The sequence below is a fragment of the Ovis aries genome, chromosome 2 (genome assembly GCF_016772045.2).
Source record: "Ovis aries strain OAR_USU_Benz2616 breed Rambouillet chromosome 2, ARS-UI_Ramb_v3.0, whole genome shotgun sequence".
Classification (NCBI taxonomy): Eukaryota; Metazoa; Chordata; class Mammalia; order Artiodactyla; family Bovidae; genus Ovis; species Ovis aries.
In genome coordinates, this window is record NC_056055.1 from 133,820,567 (window position 1) to 133,843,787 (window position 23,221).

Sequence of the window (23,221 nt, forward strand, 5' to 3'; positions counted from 1 at the left end):
ACAGGGACCAATCATAGTCATAGAAACTATTTTTTTCATTATGGAAAGAAACTATTTCTTTCTTTTGTTATAATCAATCATATTTCATACAAGCTTGTGTTCCCCTTCCTTTTGTTCTAGCTATAGGAAGTTTACAATTCAATAAGACTTTACGTTCTGTAACTTGTATATATTGCAAATTATATACTTGTCTAAACTCTTCTGTTTCCTTAAGAAATGAATCCCTTTTGATTCTTTGATCTCGACATAGTCTGTGATTACCAATAAATCTCCAGCGGCCCTGGAAAGAAGGTCCCATGGCTGGACTTGCTTCCCAGTTACTTACTAAATTCCTCTGGCAATCTAAATGATTCATTGGATGGGTGATTTTGGGCATTCTGGGATTAATAGCTATTTGCACCACTGCTGCTGTCACTGGTGTTGCTTTACAAACCTCAATTCAAACAGAATTTTATCCAAAATTGGACTAAAGATGCTCTTACTATGTGGGCCACTCAGGCTCAGATAGATGAGGATATTCAAGATGAAATACAGGAACTAAAGACAGCCATCAAATGGGCTGGAGATCAATTAACAGATGTACAAAAACAGGTGATGTTAAAATGTGATTGGAATTCTACTCAATTTTGTTACTCCTGTTCAATTCAATAATAGCGCCTACAACTGGGAACAAATCAAATTTCATTTACAAAACATACATGATAATGACTCATTATTACAGAAAGAAATCTTTGAAACCTCTTCTAGAAATCTGTCCTCTTCCACGAATTCGAAAACTTTAGCTGAACAACTAGCTGATTAATCTTCTGGGCTAGACCCACGCGGATGGTTTCAAAGCATTACTCACAGCATCGGGTCTGGAACTCTAATTTTGGTGATTGTCTTGACAATTATATTTGTCGTTTACTGTTGCCTTCATGCAAAAATTGTTAAAAGTAAACAAACTCAAAAGGTGAGAACCCTTTTTACAAATCTTATAAATAAATAAGGGGGAATTGTCAGGGAATGTTTAACAGGAGGATTCCTACGTGCTGTTTCTCATAAATCCTCTGTTCCTTATCTGTTTCTGTTGCCAGAAACCAGTGGAACGGCAAGCCACTCCCAGGACTGAGGTCATAGGATGAGACAGGCTTGAATCTCCTTCAGTAAACATTCTCCTTACCACATAAGTGCTTAGTCTCTTTCTTGAGGTATGGATTGTCTCCTGACCTTGTGACCATTAATCCCTTGTTCCCTTGGTAACAGCTGCTGTACGTTTGGTTTTCTCATCTTTATCATTGTCAAAAGAAATTTCTTGTACAACAGCCTATATATACTCACAGAAACATCATTAAAACACCTATGCTCCATCACAGCTTGGGTCCCCGTGTCTTTCCTTCTTTCCCTCTCTCTCTCTCTCTCTCCCTCTGGCTCTTTTACTTTCTTATTGTCGACTCCAGACCACCAGGTTCTGGTCCATTAAAGGACCCCAACAGGAACACAAACATCTTACTTCGAAATTATAGCAGTAAATACCCAAGGGAAAAAATGCAGCCAAAAGAACTAAAAGATATTGTCTCTGGGTATCAGGATTTGGGGTAAGGTGGGACAGTATACATTTTTTGTGTGATAGGCCTCCCATACATTGCTGGTGGGAATATGAATGAGTCACTTTGATCTGTTTAGTAATACTGACTACTAAGCAGATGCCTACTCTGCTGCTGCTAAGTCACTTCAGTCATGTCCAACTCTGTGTGACCCCATAGACGGCAGCCCACCAGGATCCCCCATCCCTGGGATTCTCCAGGCAAGAGCACTGGAGTGGGTTACGCCTACTCTATCAGCCAACAATCCCCCTTTCCAGAAATACACCAAAAAGAAAGGAGGCATAGAGCCACTAACATACAAGGATGCTCCTAGCAACTTCATCCATGTAATCAAATGATAGGAACTCAAATACCCACTAACATGAGCAGCAACTCCAAAATTTCTAATTCCAAGCTAAAAAGGATATATGTCATCAACTGCTATTACAAAAAAGGGAAAAGTAAAGATAAAAAGGTTATACATTTTTCTTAACTCTAAAATTTTTTAGAAATAGCATTCATTGGGAACTTAAGTAAGAGAAATTCTTGAAACTGTTCCAGAAGATGACACCTATGATATTCGATGAAGATTTTAAACTCTATTTCTTCAATAATTACTTCTGAATCATACCTTTTGGGAACTAGAGCTCAGATACTCTATAAAAAAAATAACTCTGAGGAATAAAATATATTTCATTTACATACAATTAAAATTAAGGCCAAGAGTCTAAAGAAATAAGGACAATCTGTTACCAATCAATTTGACCCTTACAAGTATCTTAAATCCTATATTCAAAAGTTGCTATTGTAGATAACAATGCAACTGCTTTGATTAGATTATAAAACTAGCAGCTTACATGTTGGGGAAAAACCTAACACATGCTGTAGATAAAAGAATGGCAATAGAGGACAGATTGGAGAAGGCAATGGCACCCTACTCCAGTACTCTTGCCTGGAAAATCCCATGGACGGAGGACCCTGGTAGGCTGCAGTCCATGGGGTCTCAAAGAGTCGGACACAACTGAGCGACTTCATTTTCACTTTTCACTTTCATGCATTGGAGAAGGAAATACAACTCACTCCAGTGTTCCTGCCTGGAGAATCCCAGGGACAGGGGAGCCTGGTGGGCTGCCGTCTATGGGGTCGCACAGAGTCGGACACGACTGAAGCGACGCAGCAGCAGCAGCAGCAGAGGACAGATTTATGGTTGACAACGGGTTGGGGGCAAGGAGTGGGGTATTGATTAGGAGTTTGGGATTAACAGATGTAAACTATTATATACAGAATGGATAAACAATAAGGTCAAACAATAAGGTCCTACTGTGTAGCATAGGGAACTACATTCAATATCCTGTGATAAACCATAATGGAAAAAGAAAAAGAATATATACATATATACACATAACTGAATCACTCTGCTGTACAACAGAAGTGAACACATTGTAAATCAACTATGCCATGCCTTCATGCTTAGTTGTGTCTGATTCTCTGCAACCCTTTGGACTGTAGCCAGTCAGGGTCCTCTGGCTGTGGGGTTTTCCAGGCAAGAATACTGGAGCAGGCTGCCATTTCCTTCTCCAGGGGATCTTCCCGACCCAGGGATCGAACCTGTGTCTCCTGTGTCTCCTGTACCACAGGAAGACTCTTTACCCACTGAGCCACTGGGGAAGCCCATAAATCAACCACACTTCAATAAAATAAATTAATTTTATTTTATTTATTTTTTAATTTTTAATTTTAATTTTTACTTTATTTTACTTTTACAATACTGTATTGGTTTTGCCATACATTGACAAGCATCAGGAATACAGACGGATTCTATAACAGCAATCCTTCAGTAACATGGTGGCAAGGCATCTGGTAAGATAGTTAAAAATACTCAGTTTATGAAATGGTGAAAAGGGCTCAACCCTGGTCGAATGGAAACACAGCCAGCCAACAATAGGCCCACCCTTGTTGCTGCATCTGCACAGGGAAGATGCTCGCTCACTGAGATGCTATCCTTATCATCATTTAAAGTACTCTGACTTGCTGTTGCTGACTCATAAGCCATAGCACTCTTATAACCGGGCTACTATCAGCACACTCCCACTCCTCTGTCACTGGTTAAGTGCCCCAGCAGAACCTAATGGATCCTAACAGAGTAGAGATTTAAGAAGCAAGCTGTTTAAGTGGAAGACTAGAGTGTCTTAAAACAATGGAAACCTCTGCATTAGTCTTTTAAGAGTCTATACAGAACAATAAGAGGTAACAGAGCAGAAACCTCCCAGTGAGCCATCTCAGAGTAGAATCTGGACACCTGTGTTAGTCTGAGAAAGTTTCTTTACCTCATAAGCTTCCCCATTTCTAAAAGGAAGACAATTTATTAGGCAGATGAACTGAGGGGTTGGATGTGAAACACTTTACACACCAGCTGGCACACAGGATTTTAATAAATATATTATTATTAAAATTAGTAGTAATAACATTAGTAAAATAAATTCTCATAGATCTATCTGTGGGAAAAAAAGACTTTTCAACCTTGGTGATTTCAAAAGAAAACTTTACCTATTAACATCTCCTTAAGAGAAGAGGGTAAATAAATAATAATTATATACAGTAACTATTTATAATCAAAATAGAAAAACTGTATACTAAGATAAAAACCTCTAAGTAGATATAAACAGAATATAACCAAAAGCCTATACAATACACACTCGATTCAACAAAGCAAAAATAAGAATGAAGATATTTTAATACTGACATAAACTTCTACTTTGCAAATAACTTTTCAAAGTCACACATGCTGATGAAACCGATAAAAGGCCTCCCCCTCCAGAACATTAGCTCCATTAGTGCAAACTGACCATGCCTACCCTGTTCACTACTTTAACCTCAGCACACCATAGATTCTCAACAAACATTTGCTTACTAAACAAGACACAGATATCCATAAAAATAAACCCAAGTTCACAGAAAACTAGTAAGCTACAACACAGATTAGCATTTCATGATTTTATGGTACCAAAGCTCACTGCATTAAAAAGATCAATGGGATTCCTATTAAATTCAGAGGTATTTAAACAAGTAATGTTTTAGAAAAACAGTAACAGGAATTCAACTTTTTAAAAAATTAGCTATCCAGAAATCATCAGAAACTACAATTCAATACACACAAAAACTTTTAAACAGAGAAACTTTGTTACCAAAAAACAAGAAATGCTACTGGGAGCACATATGAGACAGATCACATAAAAGAGAACCTTCCTAATTAACACAACTCTCACCTGAATACTGCTCTTGGAGTATCTGACTCAAGTTTAGATACATCCATACCTGACAGCTGTAAAAAAAAAATCAAGTTCCAAAAGAAAGCAACAAAAAGACAACCATAACAGGAAAAGGTATAAACTTTCCCTGTCAGAACTGAATATAAGTAAACGTAAATTGTAGAGTCAAAATTTAAGTAAAAGAGTTATAAAGTAGTTAAAGACCCAGAAGCAAGTCCTGGAACCCAAGAACCTAATACAATACCTAGTCACATAACTGGCATTCAGCAAACAATCTGGGCCTAATGACAAGAAACTACTTTTTTCTAAGCTCCTATGAATGTTGTGAAGTTCCATGATTCACAAATAAAATAAATATTCCAACTGAGAGAAATAACAATAACAACAACAACAACAAACCCACCAAATTTAAAATTCTTAGGATAAACTAAGTGGTAGATGGCAGCAATATAAAATGTATTCATTTCATTTTTTAACCTAATGATAAATTCAATAATGAATCATTTACCAATGAACAACACAATTAATTTCCTTCCTCTTCTTTAGCCCAAAAACAGAAGGAATATTTGCCTTATAAATTAAATACAAAACAATATTCTTTATTTGCACTTAAGCAAAAAAATCAACATTGCTTGCCAATAAAAACATTAAAATAACTCAAAATTTTAAAGAACTGTCTTTAATAAGTTTTTAAAACTTATTACACTGCTTTACACTGATTAACACTGTGGAATTTAAGGGATTATAAACATAGTTTCTAAATGTACATAAATTTAAAATTTACAAAATTATCCAAATTCTAATAGAGAAAATCCATTTTCAGTTCAGCCGTTATCAGTTATCCACAGATAGCAAACCTCAGGTTTTCCTCTTTAGGACAAAGCTTCTATTCATTTCATAATTAAATTTGAAATATTTTAGGTAAGAACTCACTAAGGACTCTTCTAAATCATGCAATGCCATTTTCAGGGCACAAAATTAAAATGATTCCAAATTTTAATTCATATCTTGTTTCAGCAGGACATACAGGAAAATCTACGACAACAACTGAAGAATTATTTTCCACCTTACTAAGAGACATGTTTTAAAATTAAAACCCAAGAACAAATTTTAAAATAATTCATTTTTTACATCAAACAGCTGTAGACCCTATAATTGAAATAATGTATCTAAAGGTTACAAATGAAAAGTGTTAGGTATCATTCTTAAAGTGACAGATTAAGTTCCTAATCCAGTTAAAGCAATAGCCACATTTGTAGTTTAACATAAATTAAGACCTTAATTATATTTGTGACTATTTTAGACAAAATAACAAATTCCTTTGTACCTGGGAATGTAATTTATAGCAAAGCCAGGTTCATTTTCCAAACCAATCTATTTCACACTGCAGAAATACTCTGGTATAATGGTATAATGTAATTCTTGTTGTAGAATGTTGAAAGAGTAGATTCACTAAAAGCACAGAAGAGGTTTGAAGATAAATGAAGATGCTATTCATTCAAGGGTAATTTCATCTTAGAACTATATGAAAGATGTTTCACTCACATGGGGTAGTGTATGACCTCAAATTTAAGTGTATTTTCAGCTCAAATATAATGCTGCTAGATTGATTATGTTGATACTGTATATCTAATAATGAAGAATTCTAGCCTTTTTCTGTTTAAGAAAATAGACTGTCATTTTTTTCATCTTACTGCTATGTCTTTATTGTTCTGTTTAACAGCAACAAATTTTAAAATTTGCTTGCTGTTTACTTCTTAAACAGAAAAAGTCGATGGCTGATATTCTAATTTGTAATCTCTCAAAACTACAGGAATGTAAATTTTTTGCTAAGTTAGGTAGATACTGATATTTGCAAACTATTACTCTGTATAACCATTTTACATTATTTCACTAATTACTAATAATGACAACCCTAATACCCATCTAATTCTGTTTTGAATATACTTCATTTTCACAAACTTTGTAAGACCAATTTAAATGTTTTACATATACCACACCATTTATGTGTTGAGGGATTAATACTGAGAATTTTTTTAATCTGCTAAATTCTATGTGCAATTTAAGCTCACAGTTATCTTTTTTAAAGGTCACATTTTGTACATTTAAATCATTACAGGTGCTAAAAGCATATATCACCAAAATACTTTGTAATACTTCTGAGATTAAAAAGGTAACCTAATGTAACATTCAATCTGAAGAATTTAAATCAAGGAAACATCTGCAGCCTGCATTTTGCTCATTTTAGAGTACTGAAAAGGATGCACTGAATTCTCTCCACCCCTTAGCTTTCCTTCTCCTCATCCTGAAAGGGAACACAGGAGCCTCATGTTGCAGAAAATGATCAAAGTGGAAAGGATAAACATACCTTAGAAAACTAAAACTAATTTCCTTTATGAAATTTTAAGAAAGTTACATCAATTTTAAAATGTTTTACATAAAATAACATTCTATTACTTCTCTATTAAAATAATTGCACTGGTGAATTCCTACCTGTTATATTTATATCAGGTTTAAACTGACACTTAGAAACTGCATACAACCAGCAAACCAAAAAATGTATTAAACCAAACTGAAAATTCAAAATAATTTCCTCTAAAATTCTGCAGGTAAGTTGTCCACTGTGACCATCTGAATGATACAACAAGTTTACAGGGCTGTAAGTTCTTAACCACAGTTGTTTCCCCACACAACTGACCTGCAGTCTCAAAGAAAAGAGATACTCCTCTCTTCTGCTCTTCCCCAATCACAACATCAGGATATTACCATTTAACCTCAAATTAATACGTCCACCTAAAAGGCATCATTTGCAAAAAAGGAAAAAGCAAGTGTCCACTATTTATCAGCATATCTAACACATTAGTGTCTGTGGTCCAGTATTAATGCAGCCTATAAAAATGTTGACTTTTTAAATGACTAAAACACATTCAACAGAAAAAATACAGTGTTTTTCTGTTGTGTTCCCTTTCATTTTTAGAGATTAAGTATTTATTCACAAAGGATAGGAAAAAATAAGAATATTAAGTAAAATAGGGACATTTCCCTTAACCTGAGCTTAAATGTTATTCTTACTGGAAATAAGTAAAAACTAAACAAGTAAAAAGTAAGGCTACTTTTTCATGCAGCATTCTAATAATCAGTTTGAGACACTGTCTAAAAAATAAATTCAATAATTAAACTTTTACAGTATTCAGATTAAGCCATACAAAAAAGAGAAACAGTTTTCTTTTTAAATTGGCTTCATATATACTAAACAAAATCCTTTCTAGAATAGAATTTTGTAATCCTATTCTTTCTAATAAACTTACTAGAAATAAATTATACAGACATTCACAAAATATGCACAATCCTTGAAAAATAGGCACTAATTCAGCATTCAACATCATCTTGTAATTATACTGCTTTCATCTCTTTCAAAAGGATTTCCCATTTATTACCTAACTTGAACTTCATAATAACCCATAATATAGGTAAGACTACCTTCATCACATTTTAGAAATCCAAAAGCTGCAATATAGCTTTCACGTCTTAATGTAATCCATAAATTGTTATATATAATCTGCTAGGAAATGTCAGAAATGATTTTTGAATTAAGTTCAGTTCATCTACTTATTTCTAGATAAAACTCCAAAGATCTGTATCACACACTTAACTGGTATGCAGTGAAGTGTTAACAAGCATAGACTTGACCCAGACTCCCTGAGTTTGCACTCCAGCTCTGTTGAGTACTAATTATATAAGTTTGGGCCAACTGCTTAACTTTTCTGCCTCAACTTCCTAATCTGTAAAATGATAATAACAATGCTACTCACCTCATATGGTGGCTGCATATGAGGATTATCTATGATACCTAAAGTATATATAATAAGACCTGGCACATGGAGTAAGTACGGTGTAAATTTTAGCTACAGTTATTATTGTTCTATCAGTATTATCTGCAGAAGGGGGATTTTAACAGCACTGACTTCATACACTTATTATAAGGATTAAGTGAGTTCCTAAGAATTAAATGCTTAGCACAGTGATTAGCATGTAGCAGGCACTCAGCCAATTCTGCTGTGTCTTTTTACCTCCACAATTTATGGGTTCTATGACCTTAGCCAGACTTTTCCTGCACTTCGGTTTCCACATATTTAAAAATGAGCTTAATAACAAGTACCATACACTTGGGTCATGGTAATGATTGAATAAGATGTCTCTCAGAAAAGCTCTTTAAAAAGAGTGCCTTCAACAACAAAAGCATTCAATACTTAATTCTAAAACAGGCCTTATTTAGTAAATACTATTAAAATAATATTTTGTTTGAATTAAAGCAATCTACACTAACAAATTTTAGGCATACAATGAAAGAATGATTAGAAAATTATTAATGTTCATATAGATTTAAATACATCCAAAAATAATTCTTACACCTAACATTTGCTTTAATCACTTTAGGTATTACAAAGCCTCCAAGCTTCATTCCTGCTGCTGACACTGATAATGTGTACTTCTGTCAAAGAACCGGGAAAGAAAGAAAGAATCAATATTCACCACCATATGTTTGTAATATCCCAGGTGCTTTTCTAAGTGCTTTAATGTTTATACACATTTCATATATTTTTTTAACACATTCAACCTTCATGACATCCAGTAGGACAGCTTCTATTATATCTGCATTTTAAAGATGAGGAAACTTAAAATAAACAGTAATGTTTGAGATATCTGGAACAGAGATTATTTACTCATTTCACTTGTGGAATCTGCTAAAAAAGACGAGATACTGTATTCGTAAAGACATAAATTTCTTGAAGAAAAATCAAATAAAGTATTTTCTGCAGAAAACTTTGAAGTTCATATGTATTTGGTTATACAGTATTTCTAGACATGTGCTGTCCAATACAAGAGCTGTCAGCTACATATGGCTATCGAATACTTGAAATGTGGCTGGCACAAATTGAGATGTGTAAAATGCACAGCAGATTTTGACCTTAACATAAAAAAAAGGAAAAACATCCCGTTAATAAATTTTGTATTGATTATATTAAAATGATAATATTTGACAATATTAAATAAAATATATTTATTAAAATTGATTTCACATTTCTTTTTACTTTAGTGTGGCTACTAGAAAATTTTAAACTATTATACATATGTGAGTGGGCTTCCCTGGTGGCTTAGTGGTAAAGAATCCACTTGTAAAGCAGAAGACCACCTGCAACGCAGGAGAAGCTGGTTCAATCCCTGGGTCGGGAAGATCCCTTGGAGAGGGAAATAGCAACCCACTCCAATATTCTTGCCTGTCCATTCTTGCATGGACAGAGAAGACTAGCAGGCTACAGTCCATGGGGTCACAAGAGCCAGACATGACTTAGTGACTAAACAACGGCCACCACCTTACATGTAAGTGGGCAACATTATATACATTATGTATCGATCGGGCAGTTGGTTTAGGGGATAGAGGATAGTAACAGAGAATTGTATCAAAGTTCTTTTCCAATCAATACAAGCTTCAAAGTGGAAATAATACTATGAAATGGAAGATTTCTCTCCCTAATGTTTGTGTATGTATAACACTGTATGTCGGAGAAGGCAATGGCACCCCACTCCAATGCTCTTCCCTGGAAAATCCCATGGACGGAGAAGCCTGGTAGGCTGCAGTCCATGGGGTCGCTAAGAGTCGGACACGACTGAGCGAATTCACTCTCACTTTTCACTTTCATGGAGAAGGAAATGGTAACCCACTCCAGTGTTCTTGCCTGGAGAATCCCAGGGACGGGGGAGCCTGGTGGGCTGCCGTCTATGGGGTCACGCAGAGTCGGACACGACTGAAGCGACTTAGCAGCAGCAGCAACACTGTTTGTACGTACTGCCATATATATATGTGTGTACACACACACACACACACACAAACACACACACACACATAGTACTGCTTGTGAGAACCAGAGGGACACATTACTCTAATATTTCATAATATTCAACATACAAGATTATTTTATGACTAGGCAAACACTTCAGGTAACAACAATACTTCGTGGATGAAAGAAGGAAAGCAAATCTAAGACAAAAATAACAGCCATAGGGGAAATTTTTTTAAATTTTCTTTTAAACTGAAATCATAAAGAGGTTTCTTTAATCAAAAAAAAAAAAGTCTAACCATTTAGTTCCAGGAACATAATAAATGCAAAGCCTATGTGGTATGTAAAATTTAAATTTCCTGATGGCTTAGGTGGCTAACTACTAAAGTATCTAATGCTTAATATCTGGTATTTTCTAGGAAATATCCAGCTTATGGATACCTGTCACACTGTTAGATCAATTTTATACATTTAACTGATTCTTCCAAATGGATACTCATCCGCTATAGAGAAGAAAATTACTCCATAAAGTTTACATCAGATATCTGGAAAAGTCACATTTATAGTCATGGCTACTATCAGCTGTCAAGTCAAAGAATACTGAAGAAAACCAAGAATTTTTAATATATGCTGGTTAATTCATCATCTAAATGACATGTGTAGGATAACAAAAAATTAAAACAGTTATGCAAAATTCTGCATTTTAAAAGATTCTTATTTTCTGGTTTTAGCTTTAATTGCAACTATGATTTGAGATGAATGTTGAGAAAACAAATCGATAAGAACCATAAAAACAGAATTACTAAAGAAAGTACACACTAAGATTTCTTTTTTCTTTCCTTCTCCAGATTATTTAAAATGTTAAATTTTTTTAACGGTAATATACTGATATCTTGGTTTATGCCAAAAACTAGCTAAGCCATCTATTCTAGGGTTTCTTAACACATTCACATTTAGGGTGGGATAATTCTTTCTGGGGCGGGGCTGTCTCGTGCAGTTTCACAGAATCCCTGGCATCTACCCAACAGATGCCAAAAACAGCCTCCCCAACAGCTGTGACCATCAGAAATGTCCAAACGCTGTCAGATGTTCTCTGGGGGTCTGAAACCCTCCCTCAGCTAAGAACCACTGGTCTACTCTTACCCAAAATAACATTCCTACCGGTGAAAATTACTGCAGTACTTCCTAAACTAATATTCTTTAGTTTTAGTGGCTTTTCATACAGGATACCCAGAGAGCTTCAGCTGGGAGATCAATAAACCTCCTGATACCATATGCAGAATTGCCCAGGTATGTCTGTATCTATGTGTGTGTTGCAATGTTTTCTGGAAAAATATCCCATAGCTTCATGAGACTGAAAGAATTATCCCCAAAATGGCGACTAAAACAGGGTTAAGAATTAGTGCTTCAACTAAAATAGTCACTGTGCCCTGAAGCTATCTTTTCAAAAATATAAAGACTGAAGACACTATTTCATACATAACAAATAATTTACTTGTGTTATCAGTTATCAAGCAAGACTGCTTCTACCCCACTTGTAAACCATTCATTCAACAAATATTTACTGAGCATACTTTATATGCTAGGCACTATTATTAGTATTTGAAAACTAAACAAACTCCAACTTCCTTATGCCCCTGCCAAAAAGGAAGTATAAAATACTCATTTATTAAATATAACCAACCGAGAATTTCTGCTTCTCAAAGATTAACATAAGAAAATACACTAGTTATAGTACTAGTGCCTAAAGATAAACGTAAGTAAATAAAATTTATATTCTTCGTAAAAATATACAAATCTTCTAAAAGAAGTAAAAAAACTTGAAAGAAACTTAAAAATACTCATTCTCATACAAATATTGTTCAAACACATTGCCTTCTATGTTTTCCTTCTTTCTCCGACTTAAAAGTAAAATGTACTGAATGACATACTGATCAATCATTAAGTCCAGAAGATACCAAGTTGTGTTTAAAAAAAAGAAAACACAAGACGACCAAGTGCCTAGCATCATGCCTAGAATGCAGCAGAAGCAGTCCCTCTTTCTTTTCTTTCTGTCCTCAAGCTCAGTCTCATTTCCAACAAATGGCTTGGCTTAAATTTCTAAGTTATCGTTTAGGTGCTACACGTTAAAACACTCTTTGTGATTCAAACTATGCAAGCTAACCAAACAAAGAACAGCTAAATATGTAAAATGTTTGAATATTTGTAATTCCATAATCTACATAAACCTTTCTCTTTTCTTTAAAAGCAATCAATCCCCAAGTATCCTGTTCTTCCTATAGTGCAGTTTAAAGTTTACAGGGCCACAAATCTTGTGGATTACACAACTGTGATAAAAAACTCGAGGAGCTATTATATCCAATAAGTGGTCTGGGGATAATAGGCACTAATGTAATCAATAAATATATAAGGCGTCGCTGAAGAAAAATATGTCTGCTTCATAACCACCAAATGGATTAAGGCTAGAATGAGTACAATGAGAGAGTGACACTTAAATACATAGTGAATAAATCTTTACAAGTAAGCTAGAAAATAGGTTTGTGCCTATAAATGAAGAAATCACCCCAAATAATCAATACTAGCATATTTGGCCAAAACCAAAAAGTAAAAAAATACTGCATTATTTACATATTTACCTGCACAGCAAGAGAAGCTGCATTGTCAGAAAGCAAAATTTGCTCCCCTGTAGAAATACAACAAAAGGTCTGAGTCAAAAGCATAACCATTAAACAAGTAAAATACACTTATAAATGCTTTTTACTTTAAAAAACTATTCTCATTTCTAAAAAGAAAGCGTAATCATGAAGTTCTATATCAATGTTACAAGATTATAATTTGGATTAAAGTATCATGATATGTAAATAACAATGAAGACTATTTCCTCTAAATCTATTTGATCACATTATATTTTATCAGCAATATGTACGTAAAACTGCTCACTTAAAAACTAAAGCTTTCTTCAAGTTTTTAAGAAATAATCCCTTTCATTAAAATTAAGTAAAATAGTATCTCTGTCAAACCGCTCTAGTTAAAAGTAAAAGCATTCAAACTCATATAAAACCAGCTTACAGTTAATATTGCACAGTGTGTCTAGATCTGTCACACAAAAGAAAGATGACAAGTTCACTGCAATAAAAATTCCATGCTTAGAAGACGAGGGCTGCTGCCTATTAGTCTTCATTACTTTGCAGTCTTCTGACAACTGTAGCAGGCTGCTGAGCCCCAAATGGGGTCCATAATGTGATCTGATGACATATGAAGAGCTGCTAAAGGGAGCCTGAACCATCCTAGCCTATACATTTTAACAGTTCCTTTTTACTGAGAGCCCACTTTACCACAGGACTTCAAAAACCTGCTGTGTCAGCTCTTGGGCAGTAAGTCTGCCAACTGCTCCTGCAAGCACATCATAGTACACTGTCTACAGCAGCCAATATAATGAGTCAATAATAAACTAAGCACCTTACAGACCATGCATAGTTGGTTTGCACTGGCACATACAAGTTTAGGTAAAATCTAGACAAATTATACAAGGGAATTCCTTCTCTATGTTTCATGTTCTCTTTGCATTAAATTGCATTATCAATGGGTGTTTTTTGTAGTAAATATATTTTGATATATTTGATATGTACTTGATATATCTGGGCTTCCCAGGTGGTTCAGTGGTAAAGAATCCACCTGTCAATGCAGAAGTCACAGGAGATGCAGGTTTGATTCCTGAGTGGAGAAGATTCCCTGAAGGAGGAAATTAGCAACCCACTCCAGTATTCTTGCCTGTAGAATCCCATGGACAGAGGAGCCTTAGGCTATAGTCCATGGGGTCACAAAGAGTCAGACATGACTGAACACACATATTTTGATATGAAGCCATTTTTAATGGAGAATAAGCACCTACCTTTCAGTTGCTGATACAATGTAGCATTTTCAGGCCAAGGTTCTGCAGCTGTGGAAACAGGTACACAGGGCAAAAATATATCAATAACCAACCAAATTAATAAACACATACATTTGCCTAGAGCATTTAATGTCAAGCATAAATTGCCAAGGATTAAATTACCAAAGATACCTTAAATATGGCGACTAGTCACATTACTGTAGATTCTACGAGAACCTATACAAGCAAGTTAGATAATTTCATTTAAATGAATGTTTGGTGGCAGTTTAATTTTTTATGGGGAGGAAATGGAAGACATTTTGCCCAATCAAAAGTGAAAGTTAAAAAAATAAAACTGCCTACTCCTTTAGCCTCCTTCAAACACAGACATATCCAAAATTATATTCATACATATAGAAAGACACTGAATTTCAGCTCACTATCAAAAACAAAAATAGTGAAACAATATTTATATTTTACCGTAAACTTTTAACAAAGTAAATTTTCAGAAGACACTTTATGAAAGAATCAAATCTATGCATATCAGGCTGTGCATCTTTCCTTATAAGCTGGTAGTATTTAAACAGGGGAATCCTGTTGTCTACGTTTAATTGCCTTGAACCCAACAACATCATCTCACAAAAGCAGAGAATACAATGAAGCAGTAAGTACCTATCAAAACAATGTGAAATAAAGTTGGTGAAGCTCATTTTAGGCCTAAAGTCAGGCTTGATCTTGACTCTTAACCTCTCATCTAGCAATGACTCCAGCTACAAAGAGTATTAGCAACCTACCAGTACTTGGAAAAAGCCCAAGATTTGAATTTGTCTAATCAACTGCACATAAGAAGCAATGCCTCCACAGACAGAATATTCAGGATATTATTTGCTGAATTCTTTGTAAAATCCATAAAACATCAAAATCACCAATTCTAACACACTAACTATATTTGCTGTCAGCAAGAAAGTCAGTCAAATATATGAAATTTGATTAACTTTTCTTATGGTGTTTAAATTAATGCAGTCTCTGTGACATAGCAACAAATTATTTTTTAATATATACTTCTAGCTGGTTTTTTAAAAAAGAAATTTATACACATGAATCATTTTTTCTTTTAAGAATGATCATTTAAGATGTATTCACTTAAACAGTCTTAGGAGGGGATGGGAGGTGGACACCTTAATTTACTTTTACTTCCACTTTAGAATGAAAAGAAAAAGTTGTAGTAATTATTATAAACTGTAAAATTTGGTTTGGTCTGGGATATACAAAATCAAACTTATACTTAGGGACACCATGAAATCACCAAGCAAATAAATCATAGTTTTGTACAGTTATGCACAATATTACAGACCTTCCTCAACTTACCGTGGAGTTACAAACTGTAACTTGAAAATGCATTTAATATACCGCACCTACCAAACATTATTGCCTAGCCTCACCTACCTTAAATGTGCTCAGAACACTTACATTAGCTTACAGATGGGCGAAATCACCTAACACAAAGCCTGTTTTATAATAAAGTATTGATAATATCTCATGTCATTTATGGAATACTGTACTGAAAGTGAAAACAGAAAGATTTTATGGGTATAAAATTATTTTAAGTGCCCAGTTCTTCACCATTGCAATTTCTGGCTGACTGGAACTCCGGTTCCCTGCAGCTGCCCAGCATCAAGAGAGAGTATCTCACTACACATCACTAGCCCAGGCAAAGATCAAAATTCACAATTTGAAGTACAGTATCTACTGAATGCATATCACTTTTGCACTACTGTAAAGTCAGAAAATTCTAAGTCAAACCGTTGTTAAGTTGGAGACTATCTTACTACGTTACTGTAGACCTTTTAACAAAGTAAGATTTCAATAAGAATCCAATTAACCAGTGTTAACAGTTTTAAAAATAAAAGGCAGGGAAACAAAAACAAGAGGACATCTGCAAACTACTCAAAAATAACCTTTTAGGATAAACTGTATGGTCAGCATACCTATACCGTTTACATTCATATGCGAACAATACTGTGAGGTTCATTTGTTATAAGAAACTACATCATCAAACATTCAATTATATGCATTTATTAATCTTATTAAAGCAATAAAGCAAAAGAATAAAATTTACAAAAGTTCCAAAGACACTGAAATTAAGTTCCTTGAGGGAGGGCAAAAATGTGCCACATGCATTGTGTATGCCACACTGTGCCAAGTTTTACATACAGTGGTGTTCACTAATCGTGCATGGAAAGAAAACGGATATTAAGCTTATCACTCAAGTCCCTAAACATTCTGGCTAATCAAAGTTTTACTGATCAATATGTTAAAGTACTGCTGCTGCTGCTAAGTCACTTCAGTTGTGTCCGACTCTGCGCAACCCCGGAGACAGCAGCCCACCAGGCTCCCCCGTCCCTGGGATTCTCCAGCAAGAACACTGGAGTGGGTTGCCATTTCCCTCTCCAGTGCATGAAAGTGAAAAGTGAAAGGGAAGTCGCTCAGTCATGTCCAACCCTTAGCGACCCCATGGACTGCAGCCTATCAGGCTCCTCCGCCCATGGGATTTTCCAGGCAAGAGTACTGGAGTGGGTTGCCGTTGCCTTCTCCGGTTAAAGTACTGCTGCTGCTGCTGCTAAGTCGCTTCAGTCGTGTCCGACTCTGTGCGACCCATAGACAGCAGCCCACCAGGCTCCCTCGTCCCTGGGATTCTCCAGGCAAGAACACTGGAGTGGAATGCCATTTCCTTCTTCCAATGCATCAAAGTGAAAAGAGAAAGTGAAGTCACTCAGTCGTGTCCAACCCTTAGCGACCCCATGGACTGCAGCCTACCAGGCTCCTCTGTCCATGGGAGTTTCCAGGCAAGAGTACTGGATTGGGTTGCCATTGCCTTCTCCAGTTAAAGTACTAGGGTGCTCTAATTAAATATTCTGATAATTTTTAAGATTAGAGAGTAACATACATTTAGCATTAAATATATGCTGAATATAAATGTTCTTTAATAAATCAGAAGCTAAAGTCACTACTCTGCAATATCAGAGGTCTCATAAGAATAGGAACTTATATGTTTAGCAAGTTCAGTTAAAAAATCATTTATCATTCTCTGATCTAAGAAAAATCTTGAAAAAAAAAGACAAAAAAAAAAGAAAAGAAAAGAAATCTTGCAACATATTCAGTTCAGTTCAGTTCAGTTCAGTTGCTCAGTCGTGTCCGACTCTTTGCGACCCCATGAATTGCAGCACGCCAGGCCTCCCTGTCCATCACCAACTCCCAGAGTTCACCCAGACTCATGTGTGTCGAGCTGGTGATGCCATCCAGCCATCTCATCCTCTGTCATCCCCTTCTCTTCCTGCCCCCAATCCTTCCCAGCATCAGGGTCTTTTCCAATGAGTCAACTCTTCGCATGAGGTGGCCAAGGTATTTACTCAACCACAAATAAGAATAAAGGAGTTGAACTGGGCTTCCCTGGTAGCTCAGGGGGTAAAGAATCTGCCTGCCAATGCAGGAGACATGGGTTCAATCCCTGGTTCGGGAAGATTCCACATACCACAGAGCAACTAAGCTCATATGCCACATGCTCCTCAAAATGAGAAGCCACGCAGCAATGAAGACCCAGCAAATCTAAAGACGAAGTTGTTATTAAGAACCTAAAGCTGAAAATGGGGTTGGCAGAGTATATTTTCCTTTATCCAATTTCTGCTCTAACTCAGAAACTATTACTGAAAAGAAATTCGCAGAAAGTAACTCTGCCAAAACATTTAATGTTGTCTTCACAAACAGAAAAAAGAAAGAAGAGAAAGTGAAGTTGCTCAGTTGTGTCTGACTCTTTGCAACCCCGTGGACTGTAGCCTACCAGGCTCCTCCGTCCATGGGATTCTCCCGGCAAGAATACTGGAGTGGGTCACAAACAGAACATTTCATTTAAAAAGGGAAGGCAAGCTGATATAAACTATATAACCATGCTATTTCAACAGCTTGGAATTCCAGTACACCCACAGACCAGAAGGCAAGAAATGGCAGAGTATGCAGGGAATGATCGCACCCATGAGCAGTTCAGAAAATACAAACATCATCGATTTAAGTGCATCACCTATGTGAATCAGCTCACATTTTAAGCATGACATGGGAGAAGAAACGGCTGGTGTGTTATTCAATAGACAGACAAGAGCAAAAATCCTAAATTGTGTGGCATGGCATTGGATCTACAAACCAACCATGTAGCTATCTTTCTAGGAAATAAGCCTTCATAATAAGCAAGTCTAGGAATCATAAACATTATACACACATAACAAAGTACAAAGCCTATTTCTTGGTTTGAGTAACATTATATAAAGCCTTTTCATTGAGAATGCCTATTCTGGTGGCTCAGACGGTAAAGTGTCTATCCACAGTGCAGGAGACCCGGGTTCGATCCCTGGGTCAGGAAGATCCCCTGAAGAAGGAAATGGCAATCCACTCCAGTACTATTGCCTGGAAAATCCCATGGACAGAGGAGGCTGGTAGGGTACAGTCCATGGGGTCGCAAAGAGTCGGACACGACTGAGTGACTTCATTTCATTTCATTATGTGAAAGACAAAGTCCAAAAATACGATTATTCCCCACTTCTCTTTCCAAAGTCAGGCAGGTCAATATCCACCCTTGCCCTTGATCATGTATAAAAGAGAGGGAGATGAAGAATTCAAAATCATAGTGCTGATAAAAGCCTTAAATATCTCAGCATTTAAAAACAAAAATCTTTTTAAAACAATATTAAAACATTTTCATCTCTTACTAGTTTTACCTCAGTCAACCTAAAATGTTTTAGACCACACTAATCCAACAGTGAATAAAACTTCATGACTCATCCTACTTTCAAGTTCTACCACCAAAAGCCCTCCCTGATATGAAGAGCCTTTTCAGACTTGCCTTAAGGAAGGACCAGCCTTAGAATAAATATAGAAGGTTAGACTAAAAGTTTCTGAAAGGAGACTGATTAAAAAACAGGGACTGAGAGAGAACATTGTCCAAGGCTGTCAAGATACAAGATACTGGTATAATTAGCGTATCAAAAGTAGACTTTATGCTTAATACACCTCAGTAGTCCTGTGGCTTTGGGAATAAAGATCAGCTCGAGCTTACACATCGCTCACTCTATCTCTCTGGCCTCATCCTTCTTTTCCAACCACTCTGCACATCAGCCACACTGGCCTTCACCCAGTTTCTGAACACATCACGTTTTTTCCTGCACTGGAAATTCATTTAAGCTGTTTCCTTTGTTGTTGTTGTTGTGCAGCTGCTCAGTCGTGTCCAAATCTTTGCGGCCCCATGGACTGCAGCACGCTAGACCTCCCTGTCCTTCACCATCTCCTGGAGTTTGCCCAAGTTCATGTTCATTGCATTGGTGATGCTGTCCAGCCACCTCATCCTCCAAAGCCCTCTACTCTTTCTGCCCTCAATCTTTCCCAGCATCAGGGACTTTTCTAATGAGTCGTCTGTTCACATCAGATGACCAAAATACTGGAGCTTCAGCTTCAGCATCAGTCCTTCCAGTGAATATTCAAGGTTGATCTCCCTTAAGATTGACTGGTTTGATCTCCTTGCTGTCCACAGGACTTTCAGGAGTCTTCTCCAGCACCACAGTTCAAAAGCATCAATTCTTTGGCTTTCTGCTTTTTTTAATGGTCCAGCTCTCACAACCACACATGACCACTAGGAAGACCATAGCCTCGACTATGTGAACCTTTGTCGGCAGAGTAATGTCTCTGCTTTTCAACACTGTCTACGTTTGTGATGGCTTTCCTGCCAAGAAGCAATCATCTTCTCATTTCATGGCTGCAGTCACCATCCACAGTGATTTTGGAGCCCAAGAAGAGGAAATATGTCACTACTTCCACCTTTTCCCTGTCTATTTGCCATGCAGTAATGGGGCCAGGTGCCATAACCTTAGTTTTTTTTTAATATTTAGTCTTTAGCCAGCTCTTTCACTCTCCTCCTTCACCCTCATCAAGAGGCTCTTTCTGCCATTAGAGTGTTTCCTTTACCCTGGAGCAATCTTCCCCTCCCACCGTGTCCTTACATCTCAGCAAAAACATCACTTCCTTACGTTGGTCCAGCTTCATGGACATCCAACCTGAGCAGCTGCACAGGGCTGATACTTGAAGGGTTCTGTTCTCAGTTTAACAGTCTACTATGGCAGTCCGAGAATTCTTTTAAACAAGGGGGCTCCACATTTTCATCTTGCACTGGGCCCTACAAATTATGCAGCTGGTCCTATCCTCAGGGACGACTTCAGTGACCTCTAGAATAGTTCAAAGCCTCTCTTTCCAACCTTAAATAGCATGTACAAGCCTTTGTACCACTTACCAAAGTCAACATTTTCACAGGGATTTGAGGACTATTTGTTTATCTCCTCCACTTTATAATGTAAGCCCCATGAATTCAGCATTCAGTTCTGATTTTTGCTTACCACTTGGTTCCTAGAGGGCTTTCCTGGTGGCTCAGAGGGTAAAGCGTCTGCCTGCGATGTGGGAGACCAGGGTTCGATCCCTGGGTCGGGAAGATCCCCTGGAGAAGGAAATGGCAACCCACTCCAATATTCTTGCCTGGGAAATCCCACGGATGGAGGAGCCTGGTGGCCTACAGTCCACGGGGTAGCTAAGAGTTGGACACAACTGAGCGACTTCACTTTCACTTTCATTCCTAGAACCCAGTACCAAATAGGCAATCAGTAAATGTCAGTTGAATAAATGTTTGTTTTTACTATTACTGCTATCATTATTGTTAATGATTCTGTACTGTTTAGGCTAAAAATGCAGCAGAGAAGACAAGAAAACTATACAAAATGGCCAAAAAAGGTCAATTTTTATCCCTGATGGCTCAGATGGTAAAGAATCTGCCTACAACGCAAGAGATCCAGATTTGATCCTTGGGTCAGGAAGATCCTCTAGAGAAGGAGGTCGCAAAGAGTCAGATATGACTGAGAGACTAACACCCACATTGGGGTCCTCCGGATGAAGTGAAAGTGAAAGTGTAAGTCGCTCTTACCTGACTCTACGATTGTAGACTGTAGGCTGTAGTTCTACAGTCCCCCACAGACTGTAGTTCACCAGGCTTCTCTGTCCATGGAATTCTTCAGGTAAGAATACTGGAATGGGTTGCCATTTCCTTCTCTAGAAGATCTCCCTGACCTGGGTCTCCTGTATTGCAGGCAGATTCTTTACCAACTGAGCCCCCAAGGAAGCCCCAGAGAACTCCAACTCTACAGCCAATAACACAACTATAAAAATATTAAACAGCTCCCTAAAATAGCTGGCAGAATCTAATCCTGTAAACTTACCCTAAAACTGGAAATCTGTTTCTATTTTATATCAAATACATAACGTCCATTGGATATTCCTGTTGCAAGACTCCTAAGACCATCACCAATGCCCTCAACCATCTGACAAGTCATCTCACTATTCCCCTGTCCATATTCTTTACCTCTAATCTAGGGATTACCACTTTTTAAAATCTCTTGTCCCCATCAATAAACTATTTGAGTATGCAGACCCATACTCAAATCACACACATCATAAAACACACTAAAAAAGAAAACAGTTAAAAAGTTGAAACCTAAATTCCAATATTTCTTTTCCGTACTTGAAAGGATTATCTAGCACAAAACCCCTGTATATACACCTAACCCCACTTTAGAAAACATGGTTCAAATTAAATAACTACTTATTTGAAATTTCGTCGGGGAACTCAGCCATTCACATACCCTTGATCAAAGACAAGTCCTCTTCTATTCTAGTGAAATCATCTTTTTGACCACAAAAAAAGCTTGGAAAGAACACACACAAATTAATGTCGGGTGGGGGGAATACCTGACTACCCAACCATCTAAGAATAGGACCCTTGCATCCAACCAGAGTATTTAAAATTTCCCCCGTATACTTTATACTTTCTCACCTTAGTGACTTTGCTCAAACTGTTACCCTCTACCCAGAATATTTCTTCCCACTGCATGCCCAAATCCCACACCTTTTTCAAGACCAAGCTTAAATGCTACCTCCAGCAAGAAGGCTTCTGTAACTAGACAAATCTAATTTCTCCTTTATCTATACTTCTCATAGCAGTTTGCACTTGTCTTATATATTGCTTTCTACTCTATTCTATTATTATGTCAATATCTTATCTTCCTTTCTAGGCAGTAAGTTCCTAGAATGTGAAAATTCCCATGATCCTGAGAGTATTTATTAAAGACTCAGCTTCTCAACTGCCCCAAACTGAATATAATATTAATAACAAAATATACAATATATGGAAAAATATGAAATTCAAATTAAGCAATGTTTAAATTATTTTGGTCTAAGTATCATTTTAAAACTAATCTTTATCACAGGAGTTCCAAAGTAAAATTACCCACCTTTTACAATCAGAAACTACTATCTCATTTTCATATCAAAGAAATAACTTACACTAAGACATTCTTAGTGACCTATATTAATTCCTTTTTAAACATTACAATGACGTCCCATTCCCTAGCAAAAGATCCATGAAAATGTTTATTTTTATAAAGAAGAAATATACTATTTTATAGGTATAAATTTAAAATATCTAGAAATAAAGCAAATATTGGAGCACCACTTCTTATTCAAATAACACTATTATATGTCTTTTAACCCCTTTGTCCTTTACTGTTTTTCTAATTTTATCTAGGTAAAATTGTC

At 36.5% G+C, this 23,221-nt stretch overlaps 1 protein-coding gene across 9 annotated transcripts in view; it reads right to left on the reverse strand.

Moving 5' to 3' along the window:
- MTX2 (metaxin 2) overlaps positions 1–23,221 on the reverse strand; it is a 77,536-nt gene that overhangs the window by 30,050 nt on the left and 24,265 nt on the right. For 5 of the 9 annotated variants that reach the window (XM_004004561.5, XM_042243686.2, XM_060409738.1 and 2 more), the window contains 2 exons: positions 14,567–14,614; positions 13,311–13,357 (listed from right to left, as the gene is read on the reverse strand). The exons of 1 other annotated variant lie outside the window; for it this stretch is intronic. In XM_004004561.5, the coding sequence (XP_004004610.1) occupies positions 13,311–13,357; positions 14,567–14,614 (95 nt within the window). Of the gene's footprint in view, positions 1–13,310; positions 13,358–14,566; positions 14,615–21,554; positions 21,707–22,269; positions 22,332–23,221 lie in introns of all 9 variants that reach the window. 3 more of the 9 variants (XM_012133088.5, XM_042243689.2, XM_042243687.2) reach the window with 2 other exon arrangements.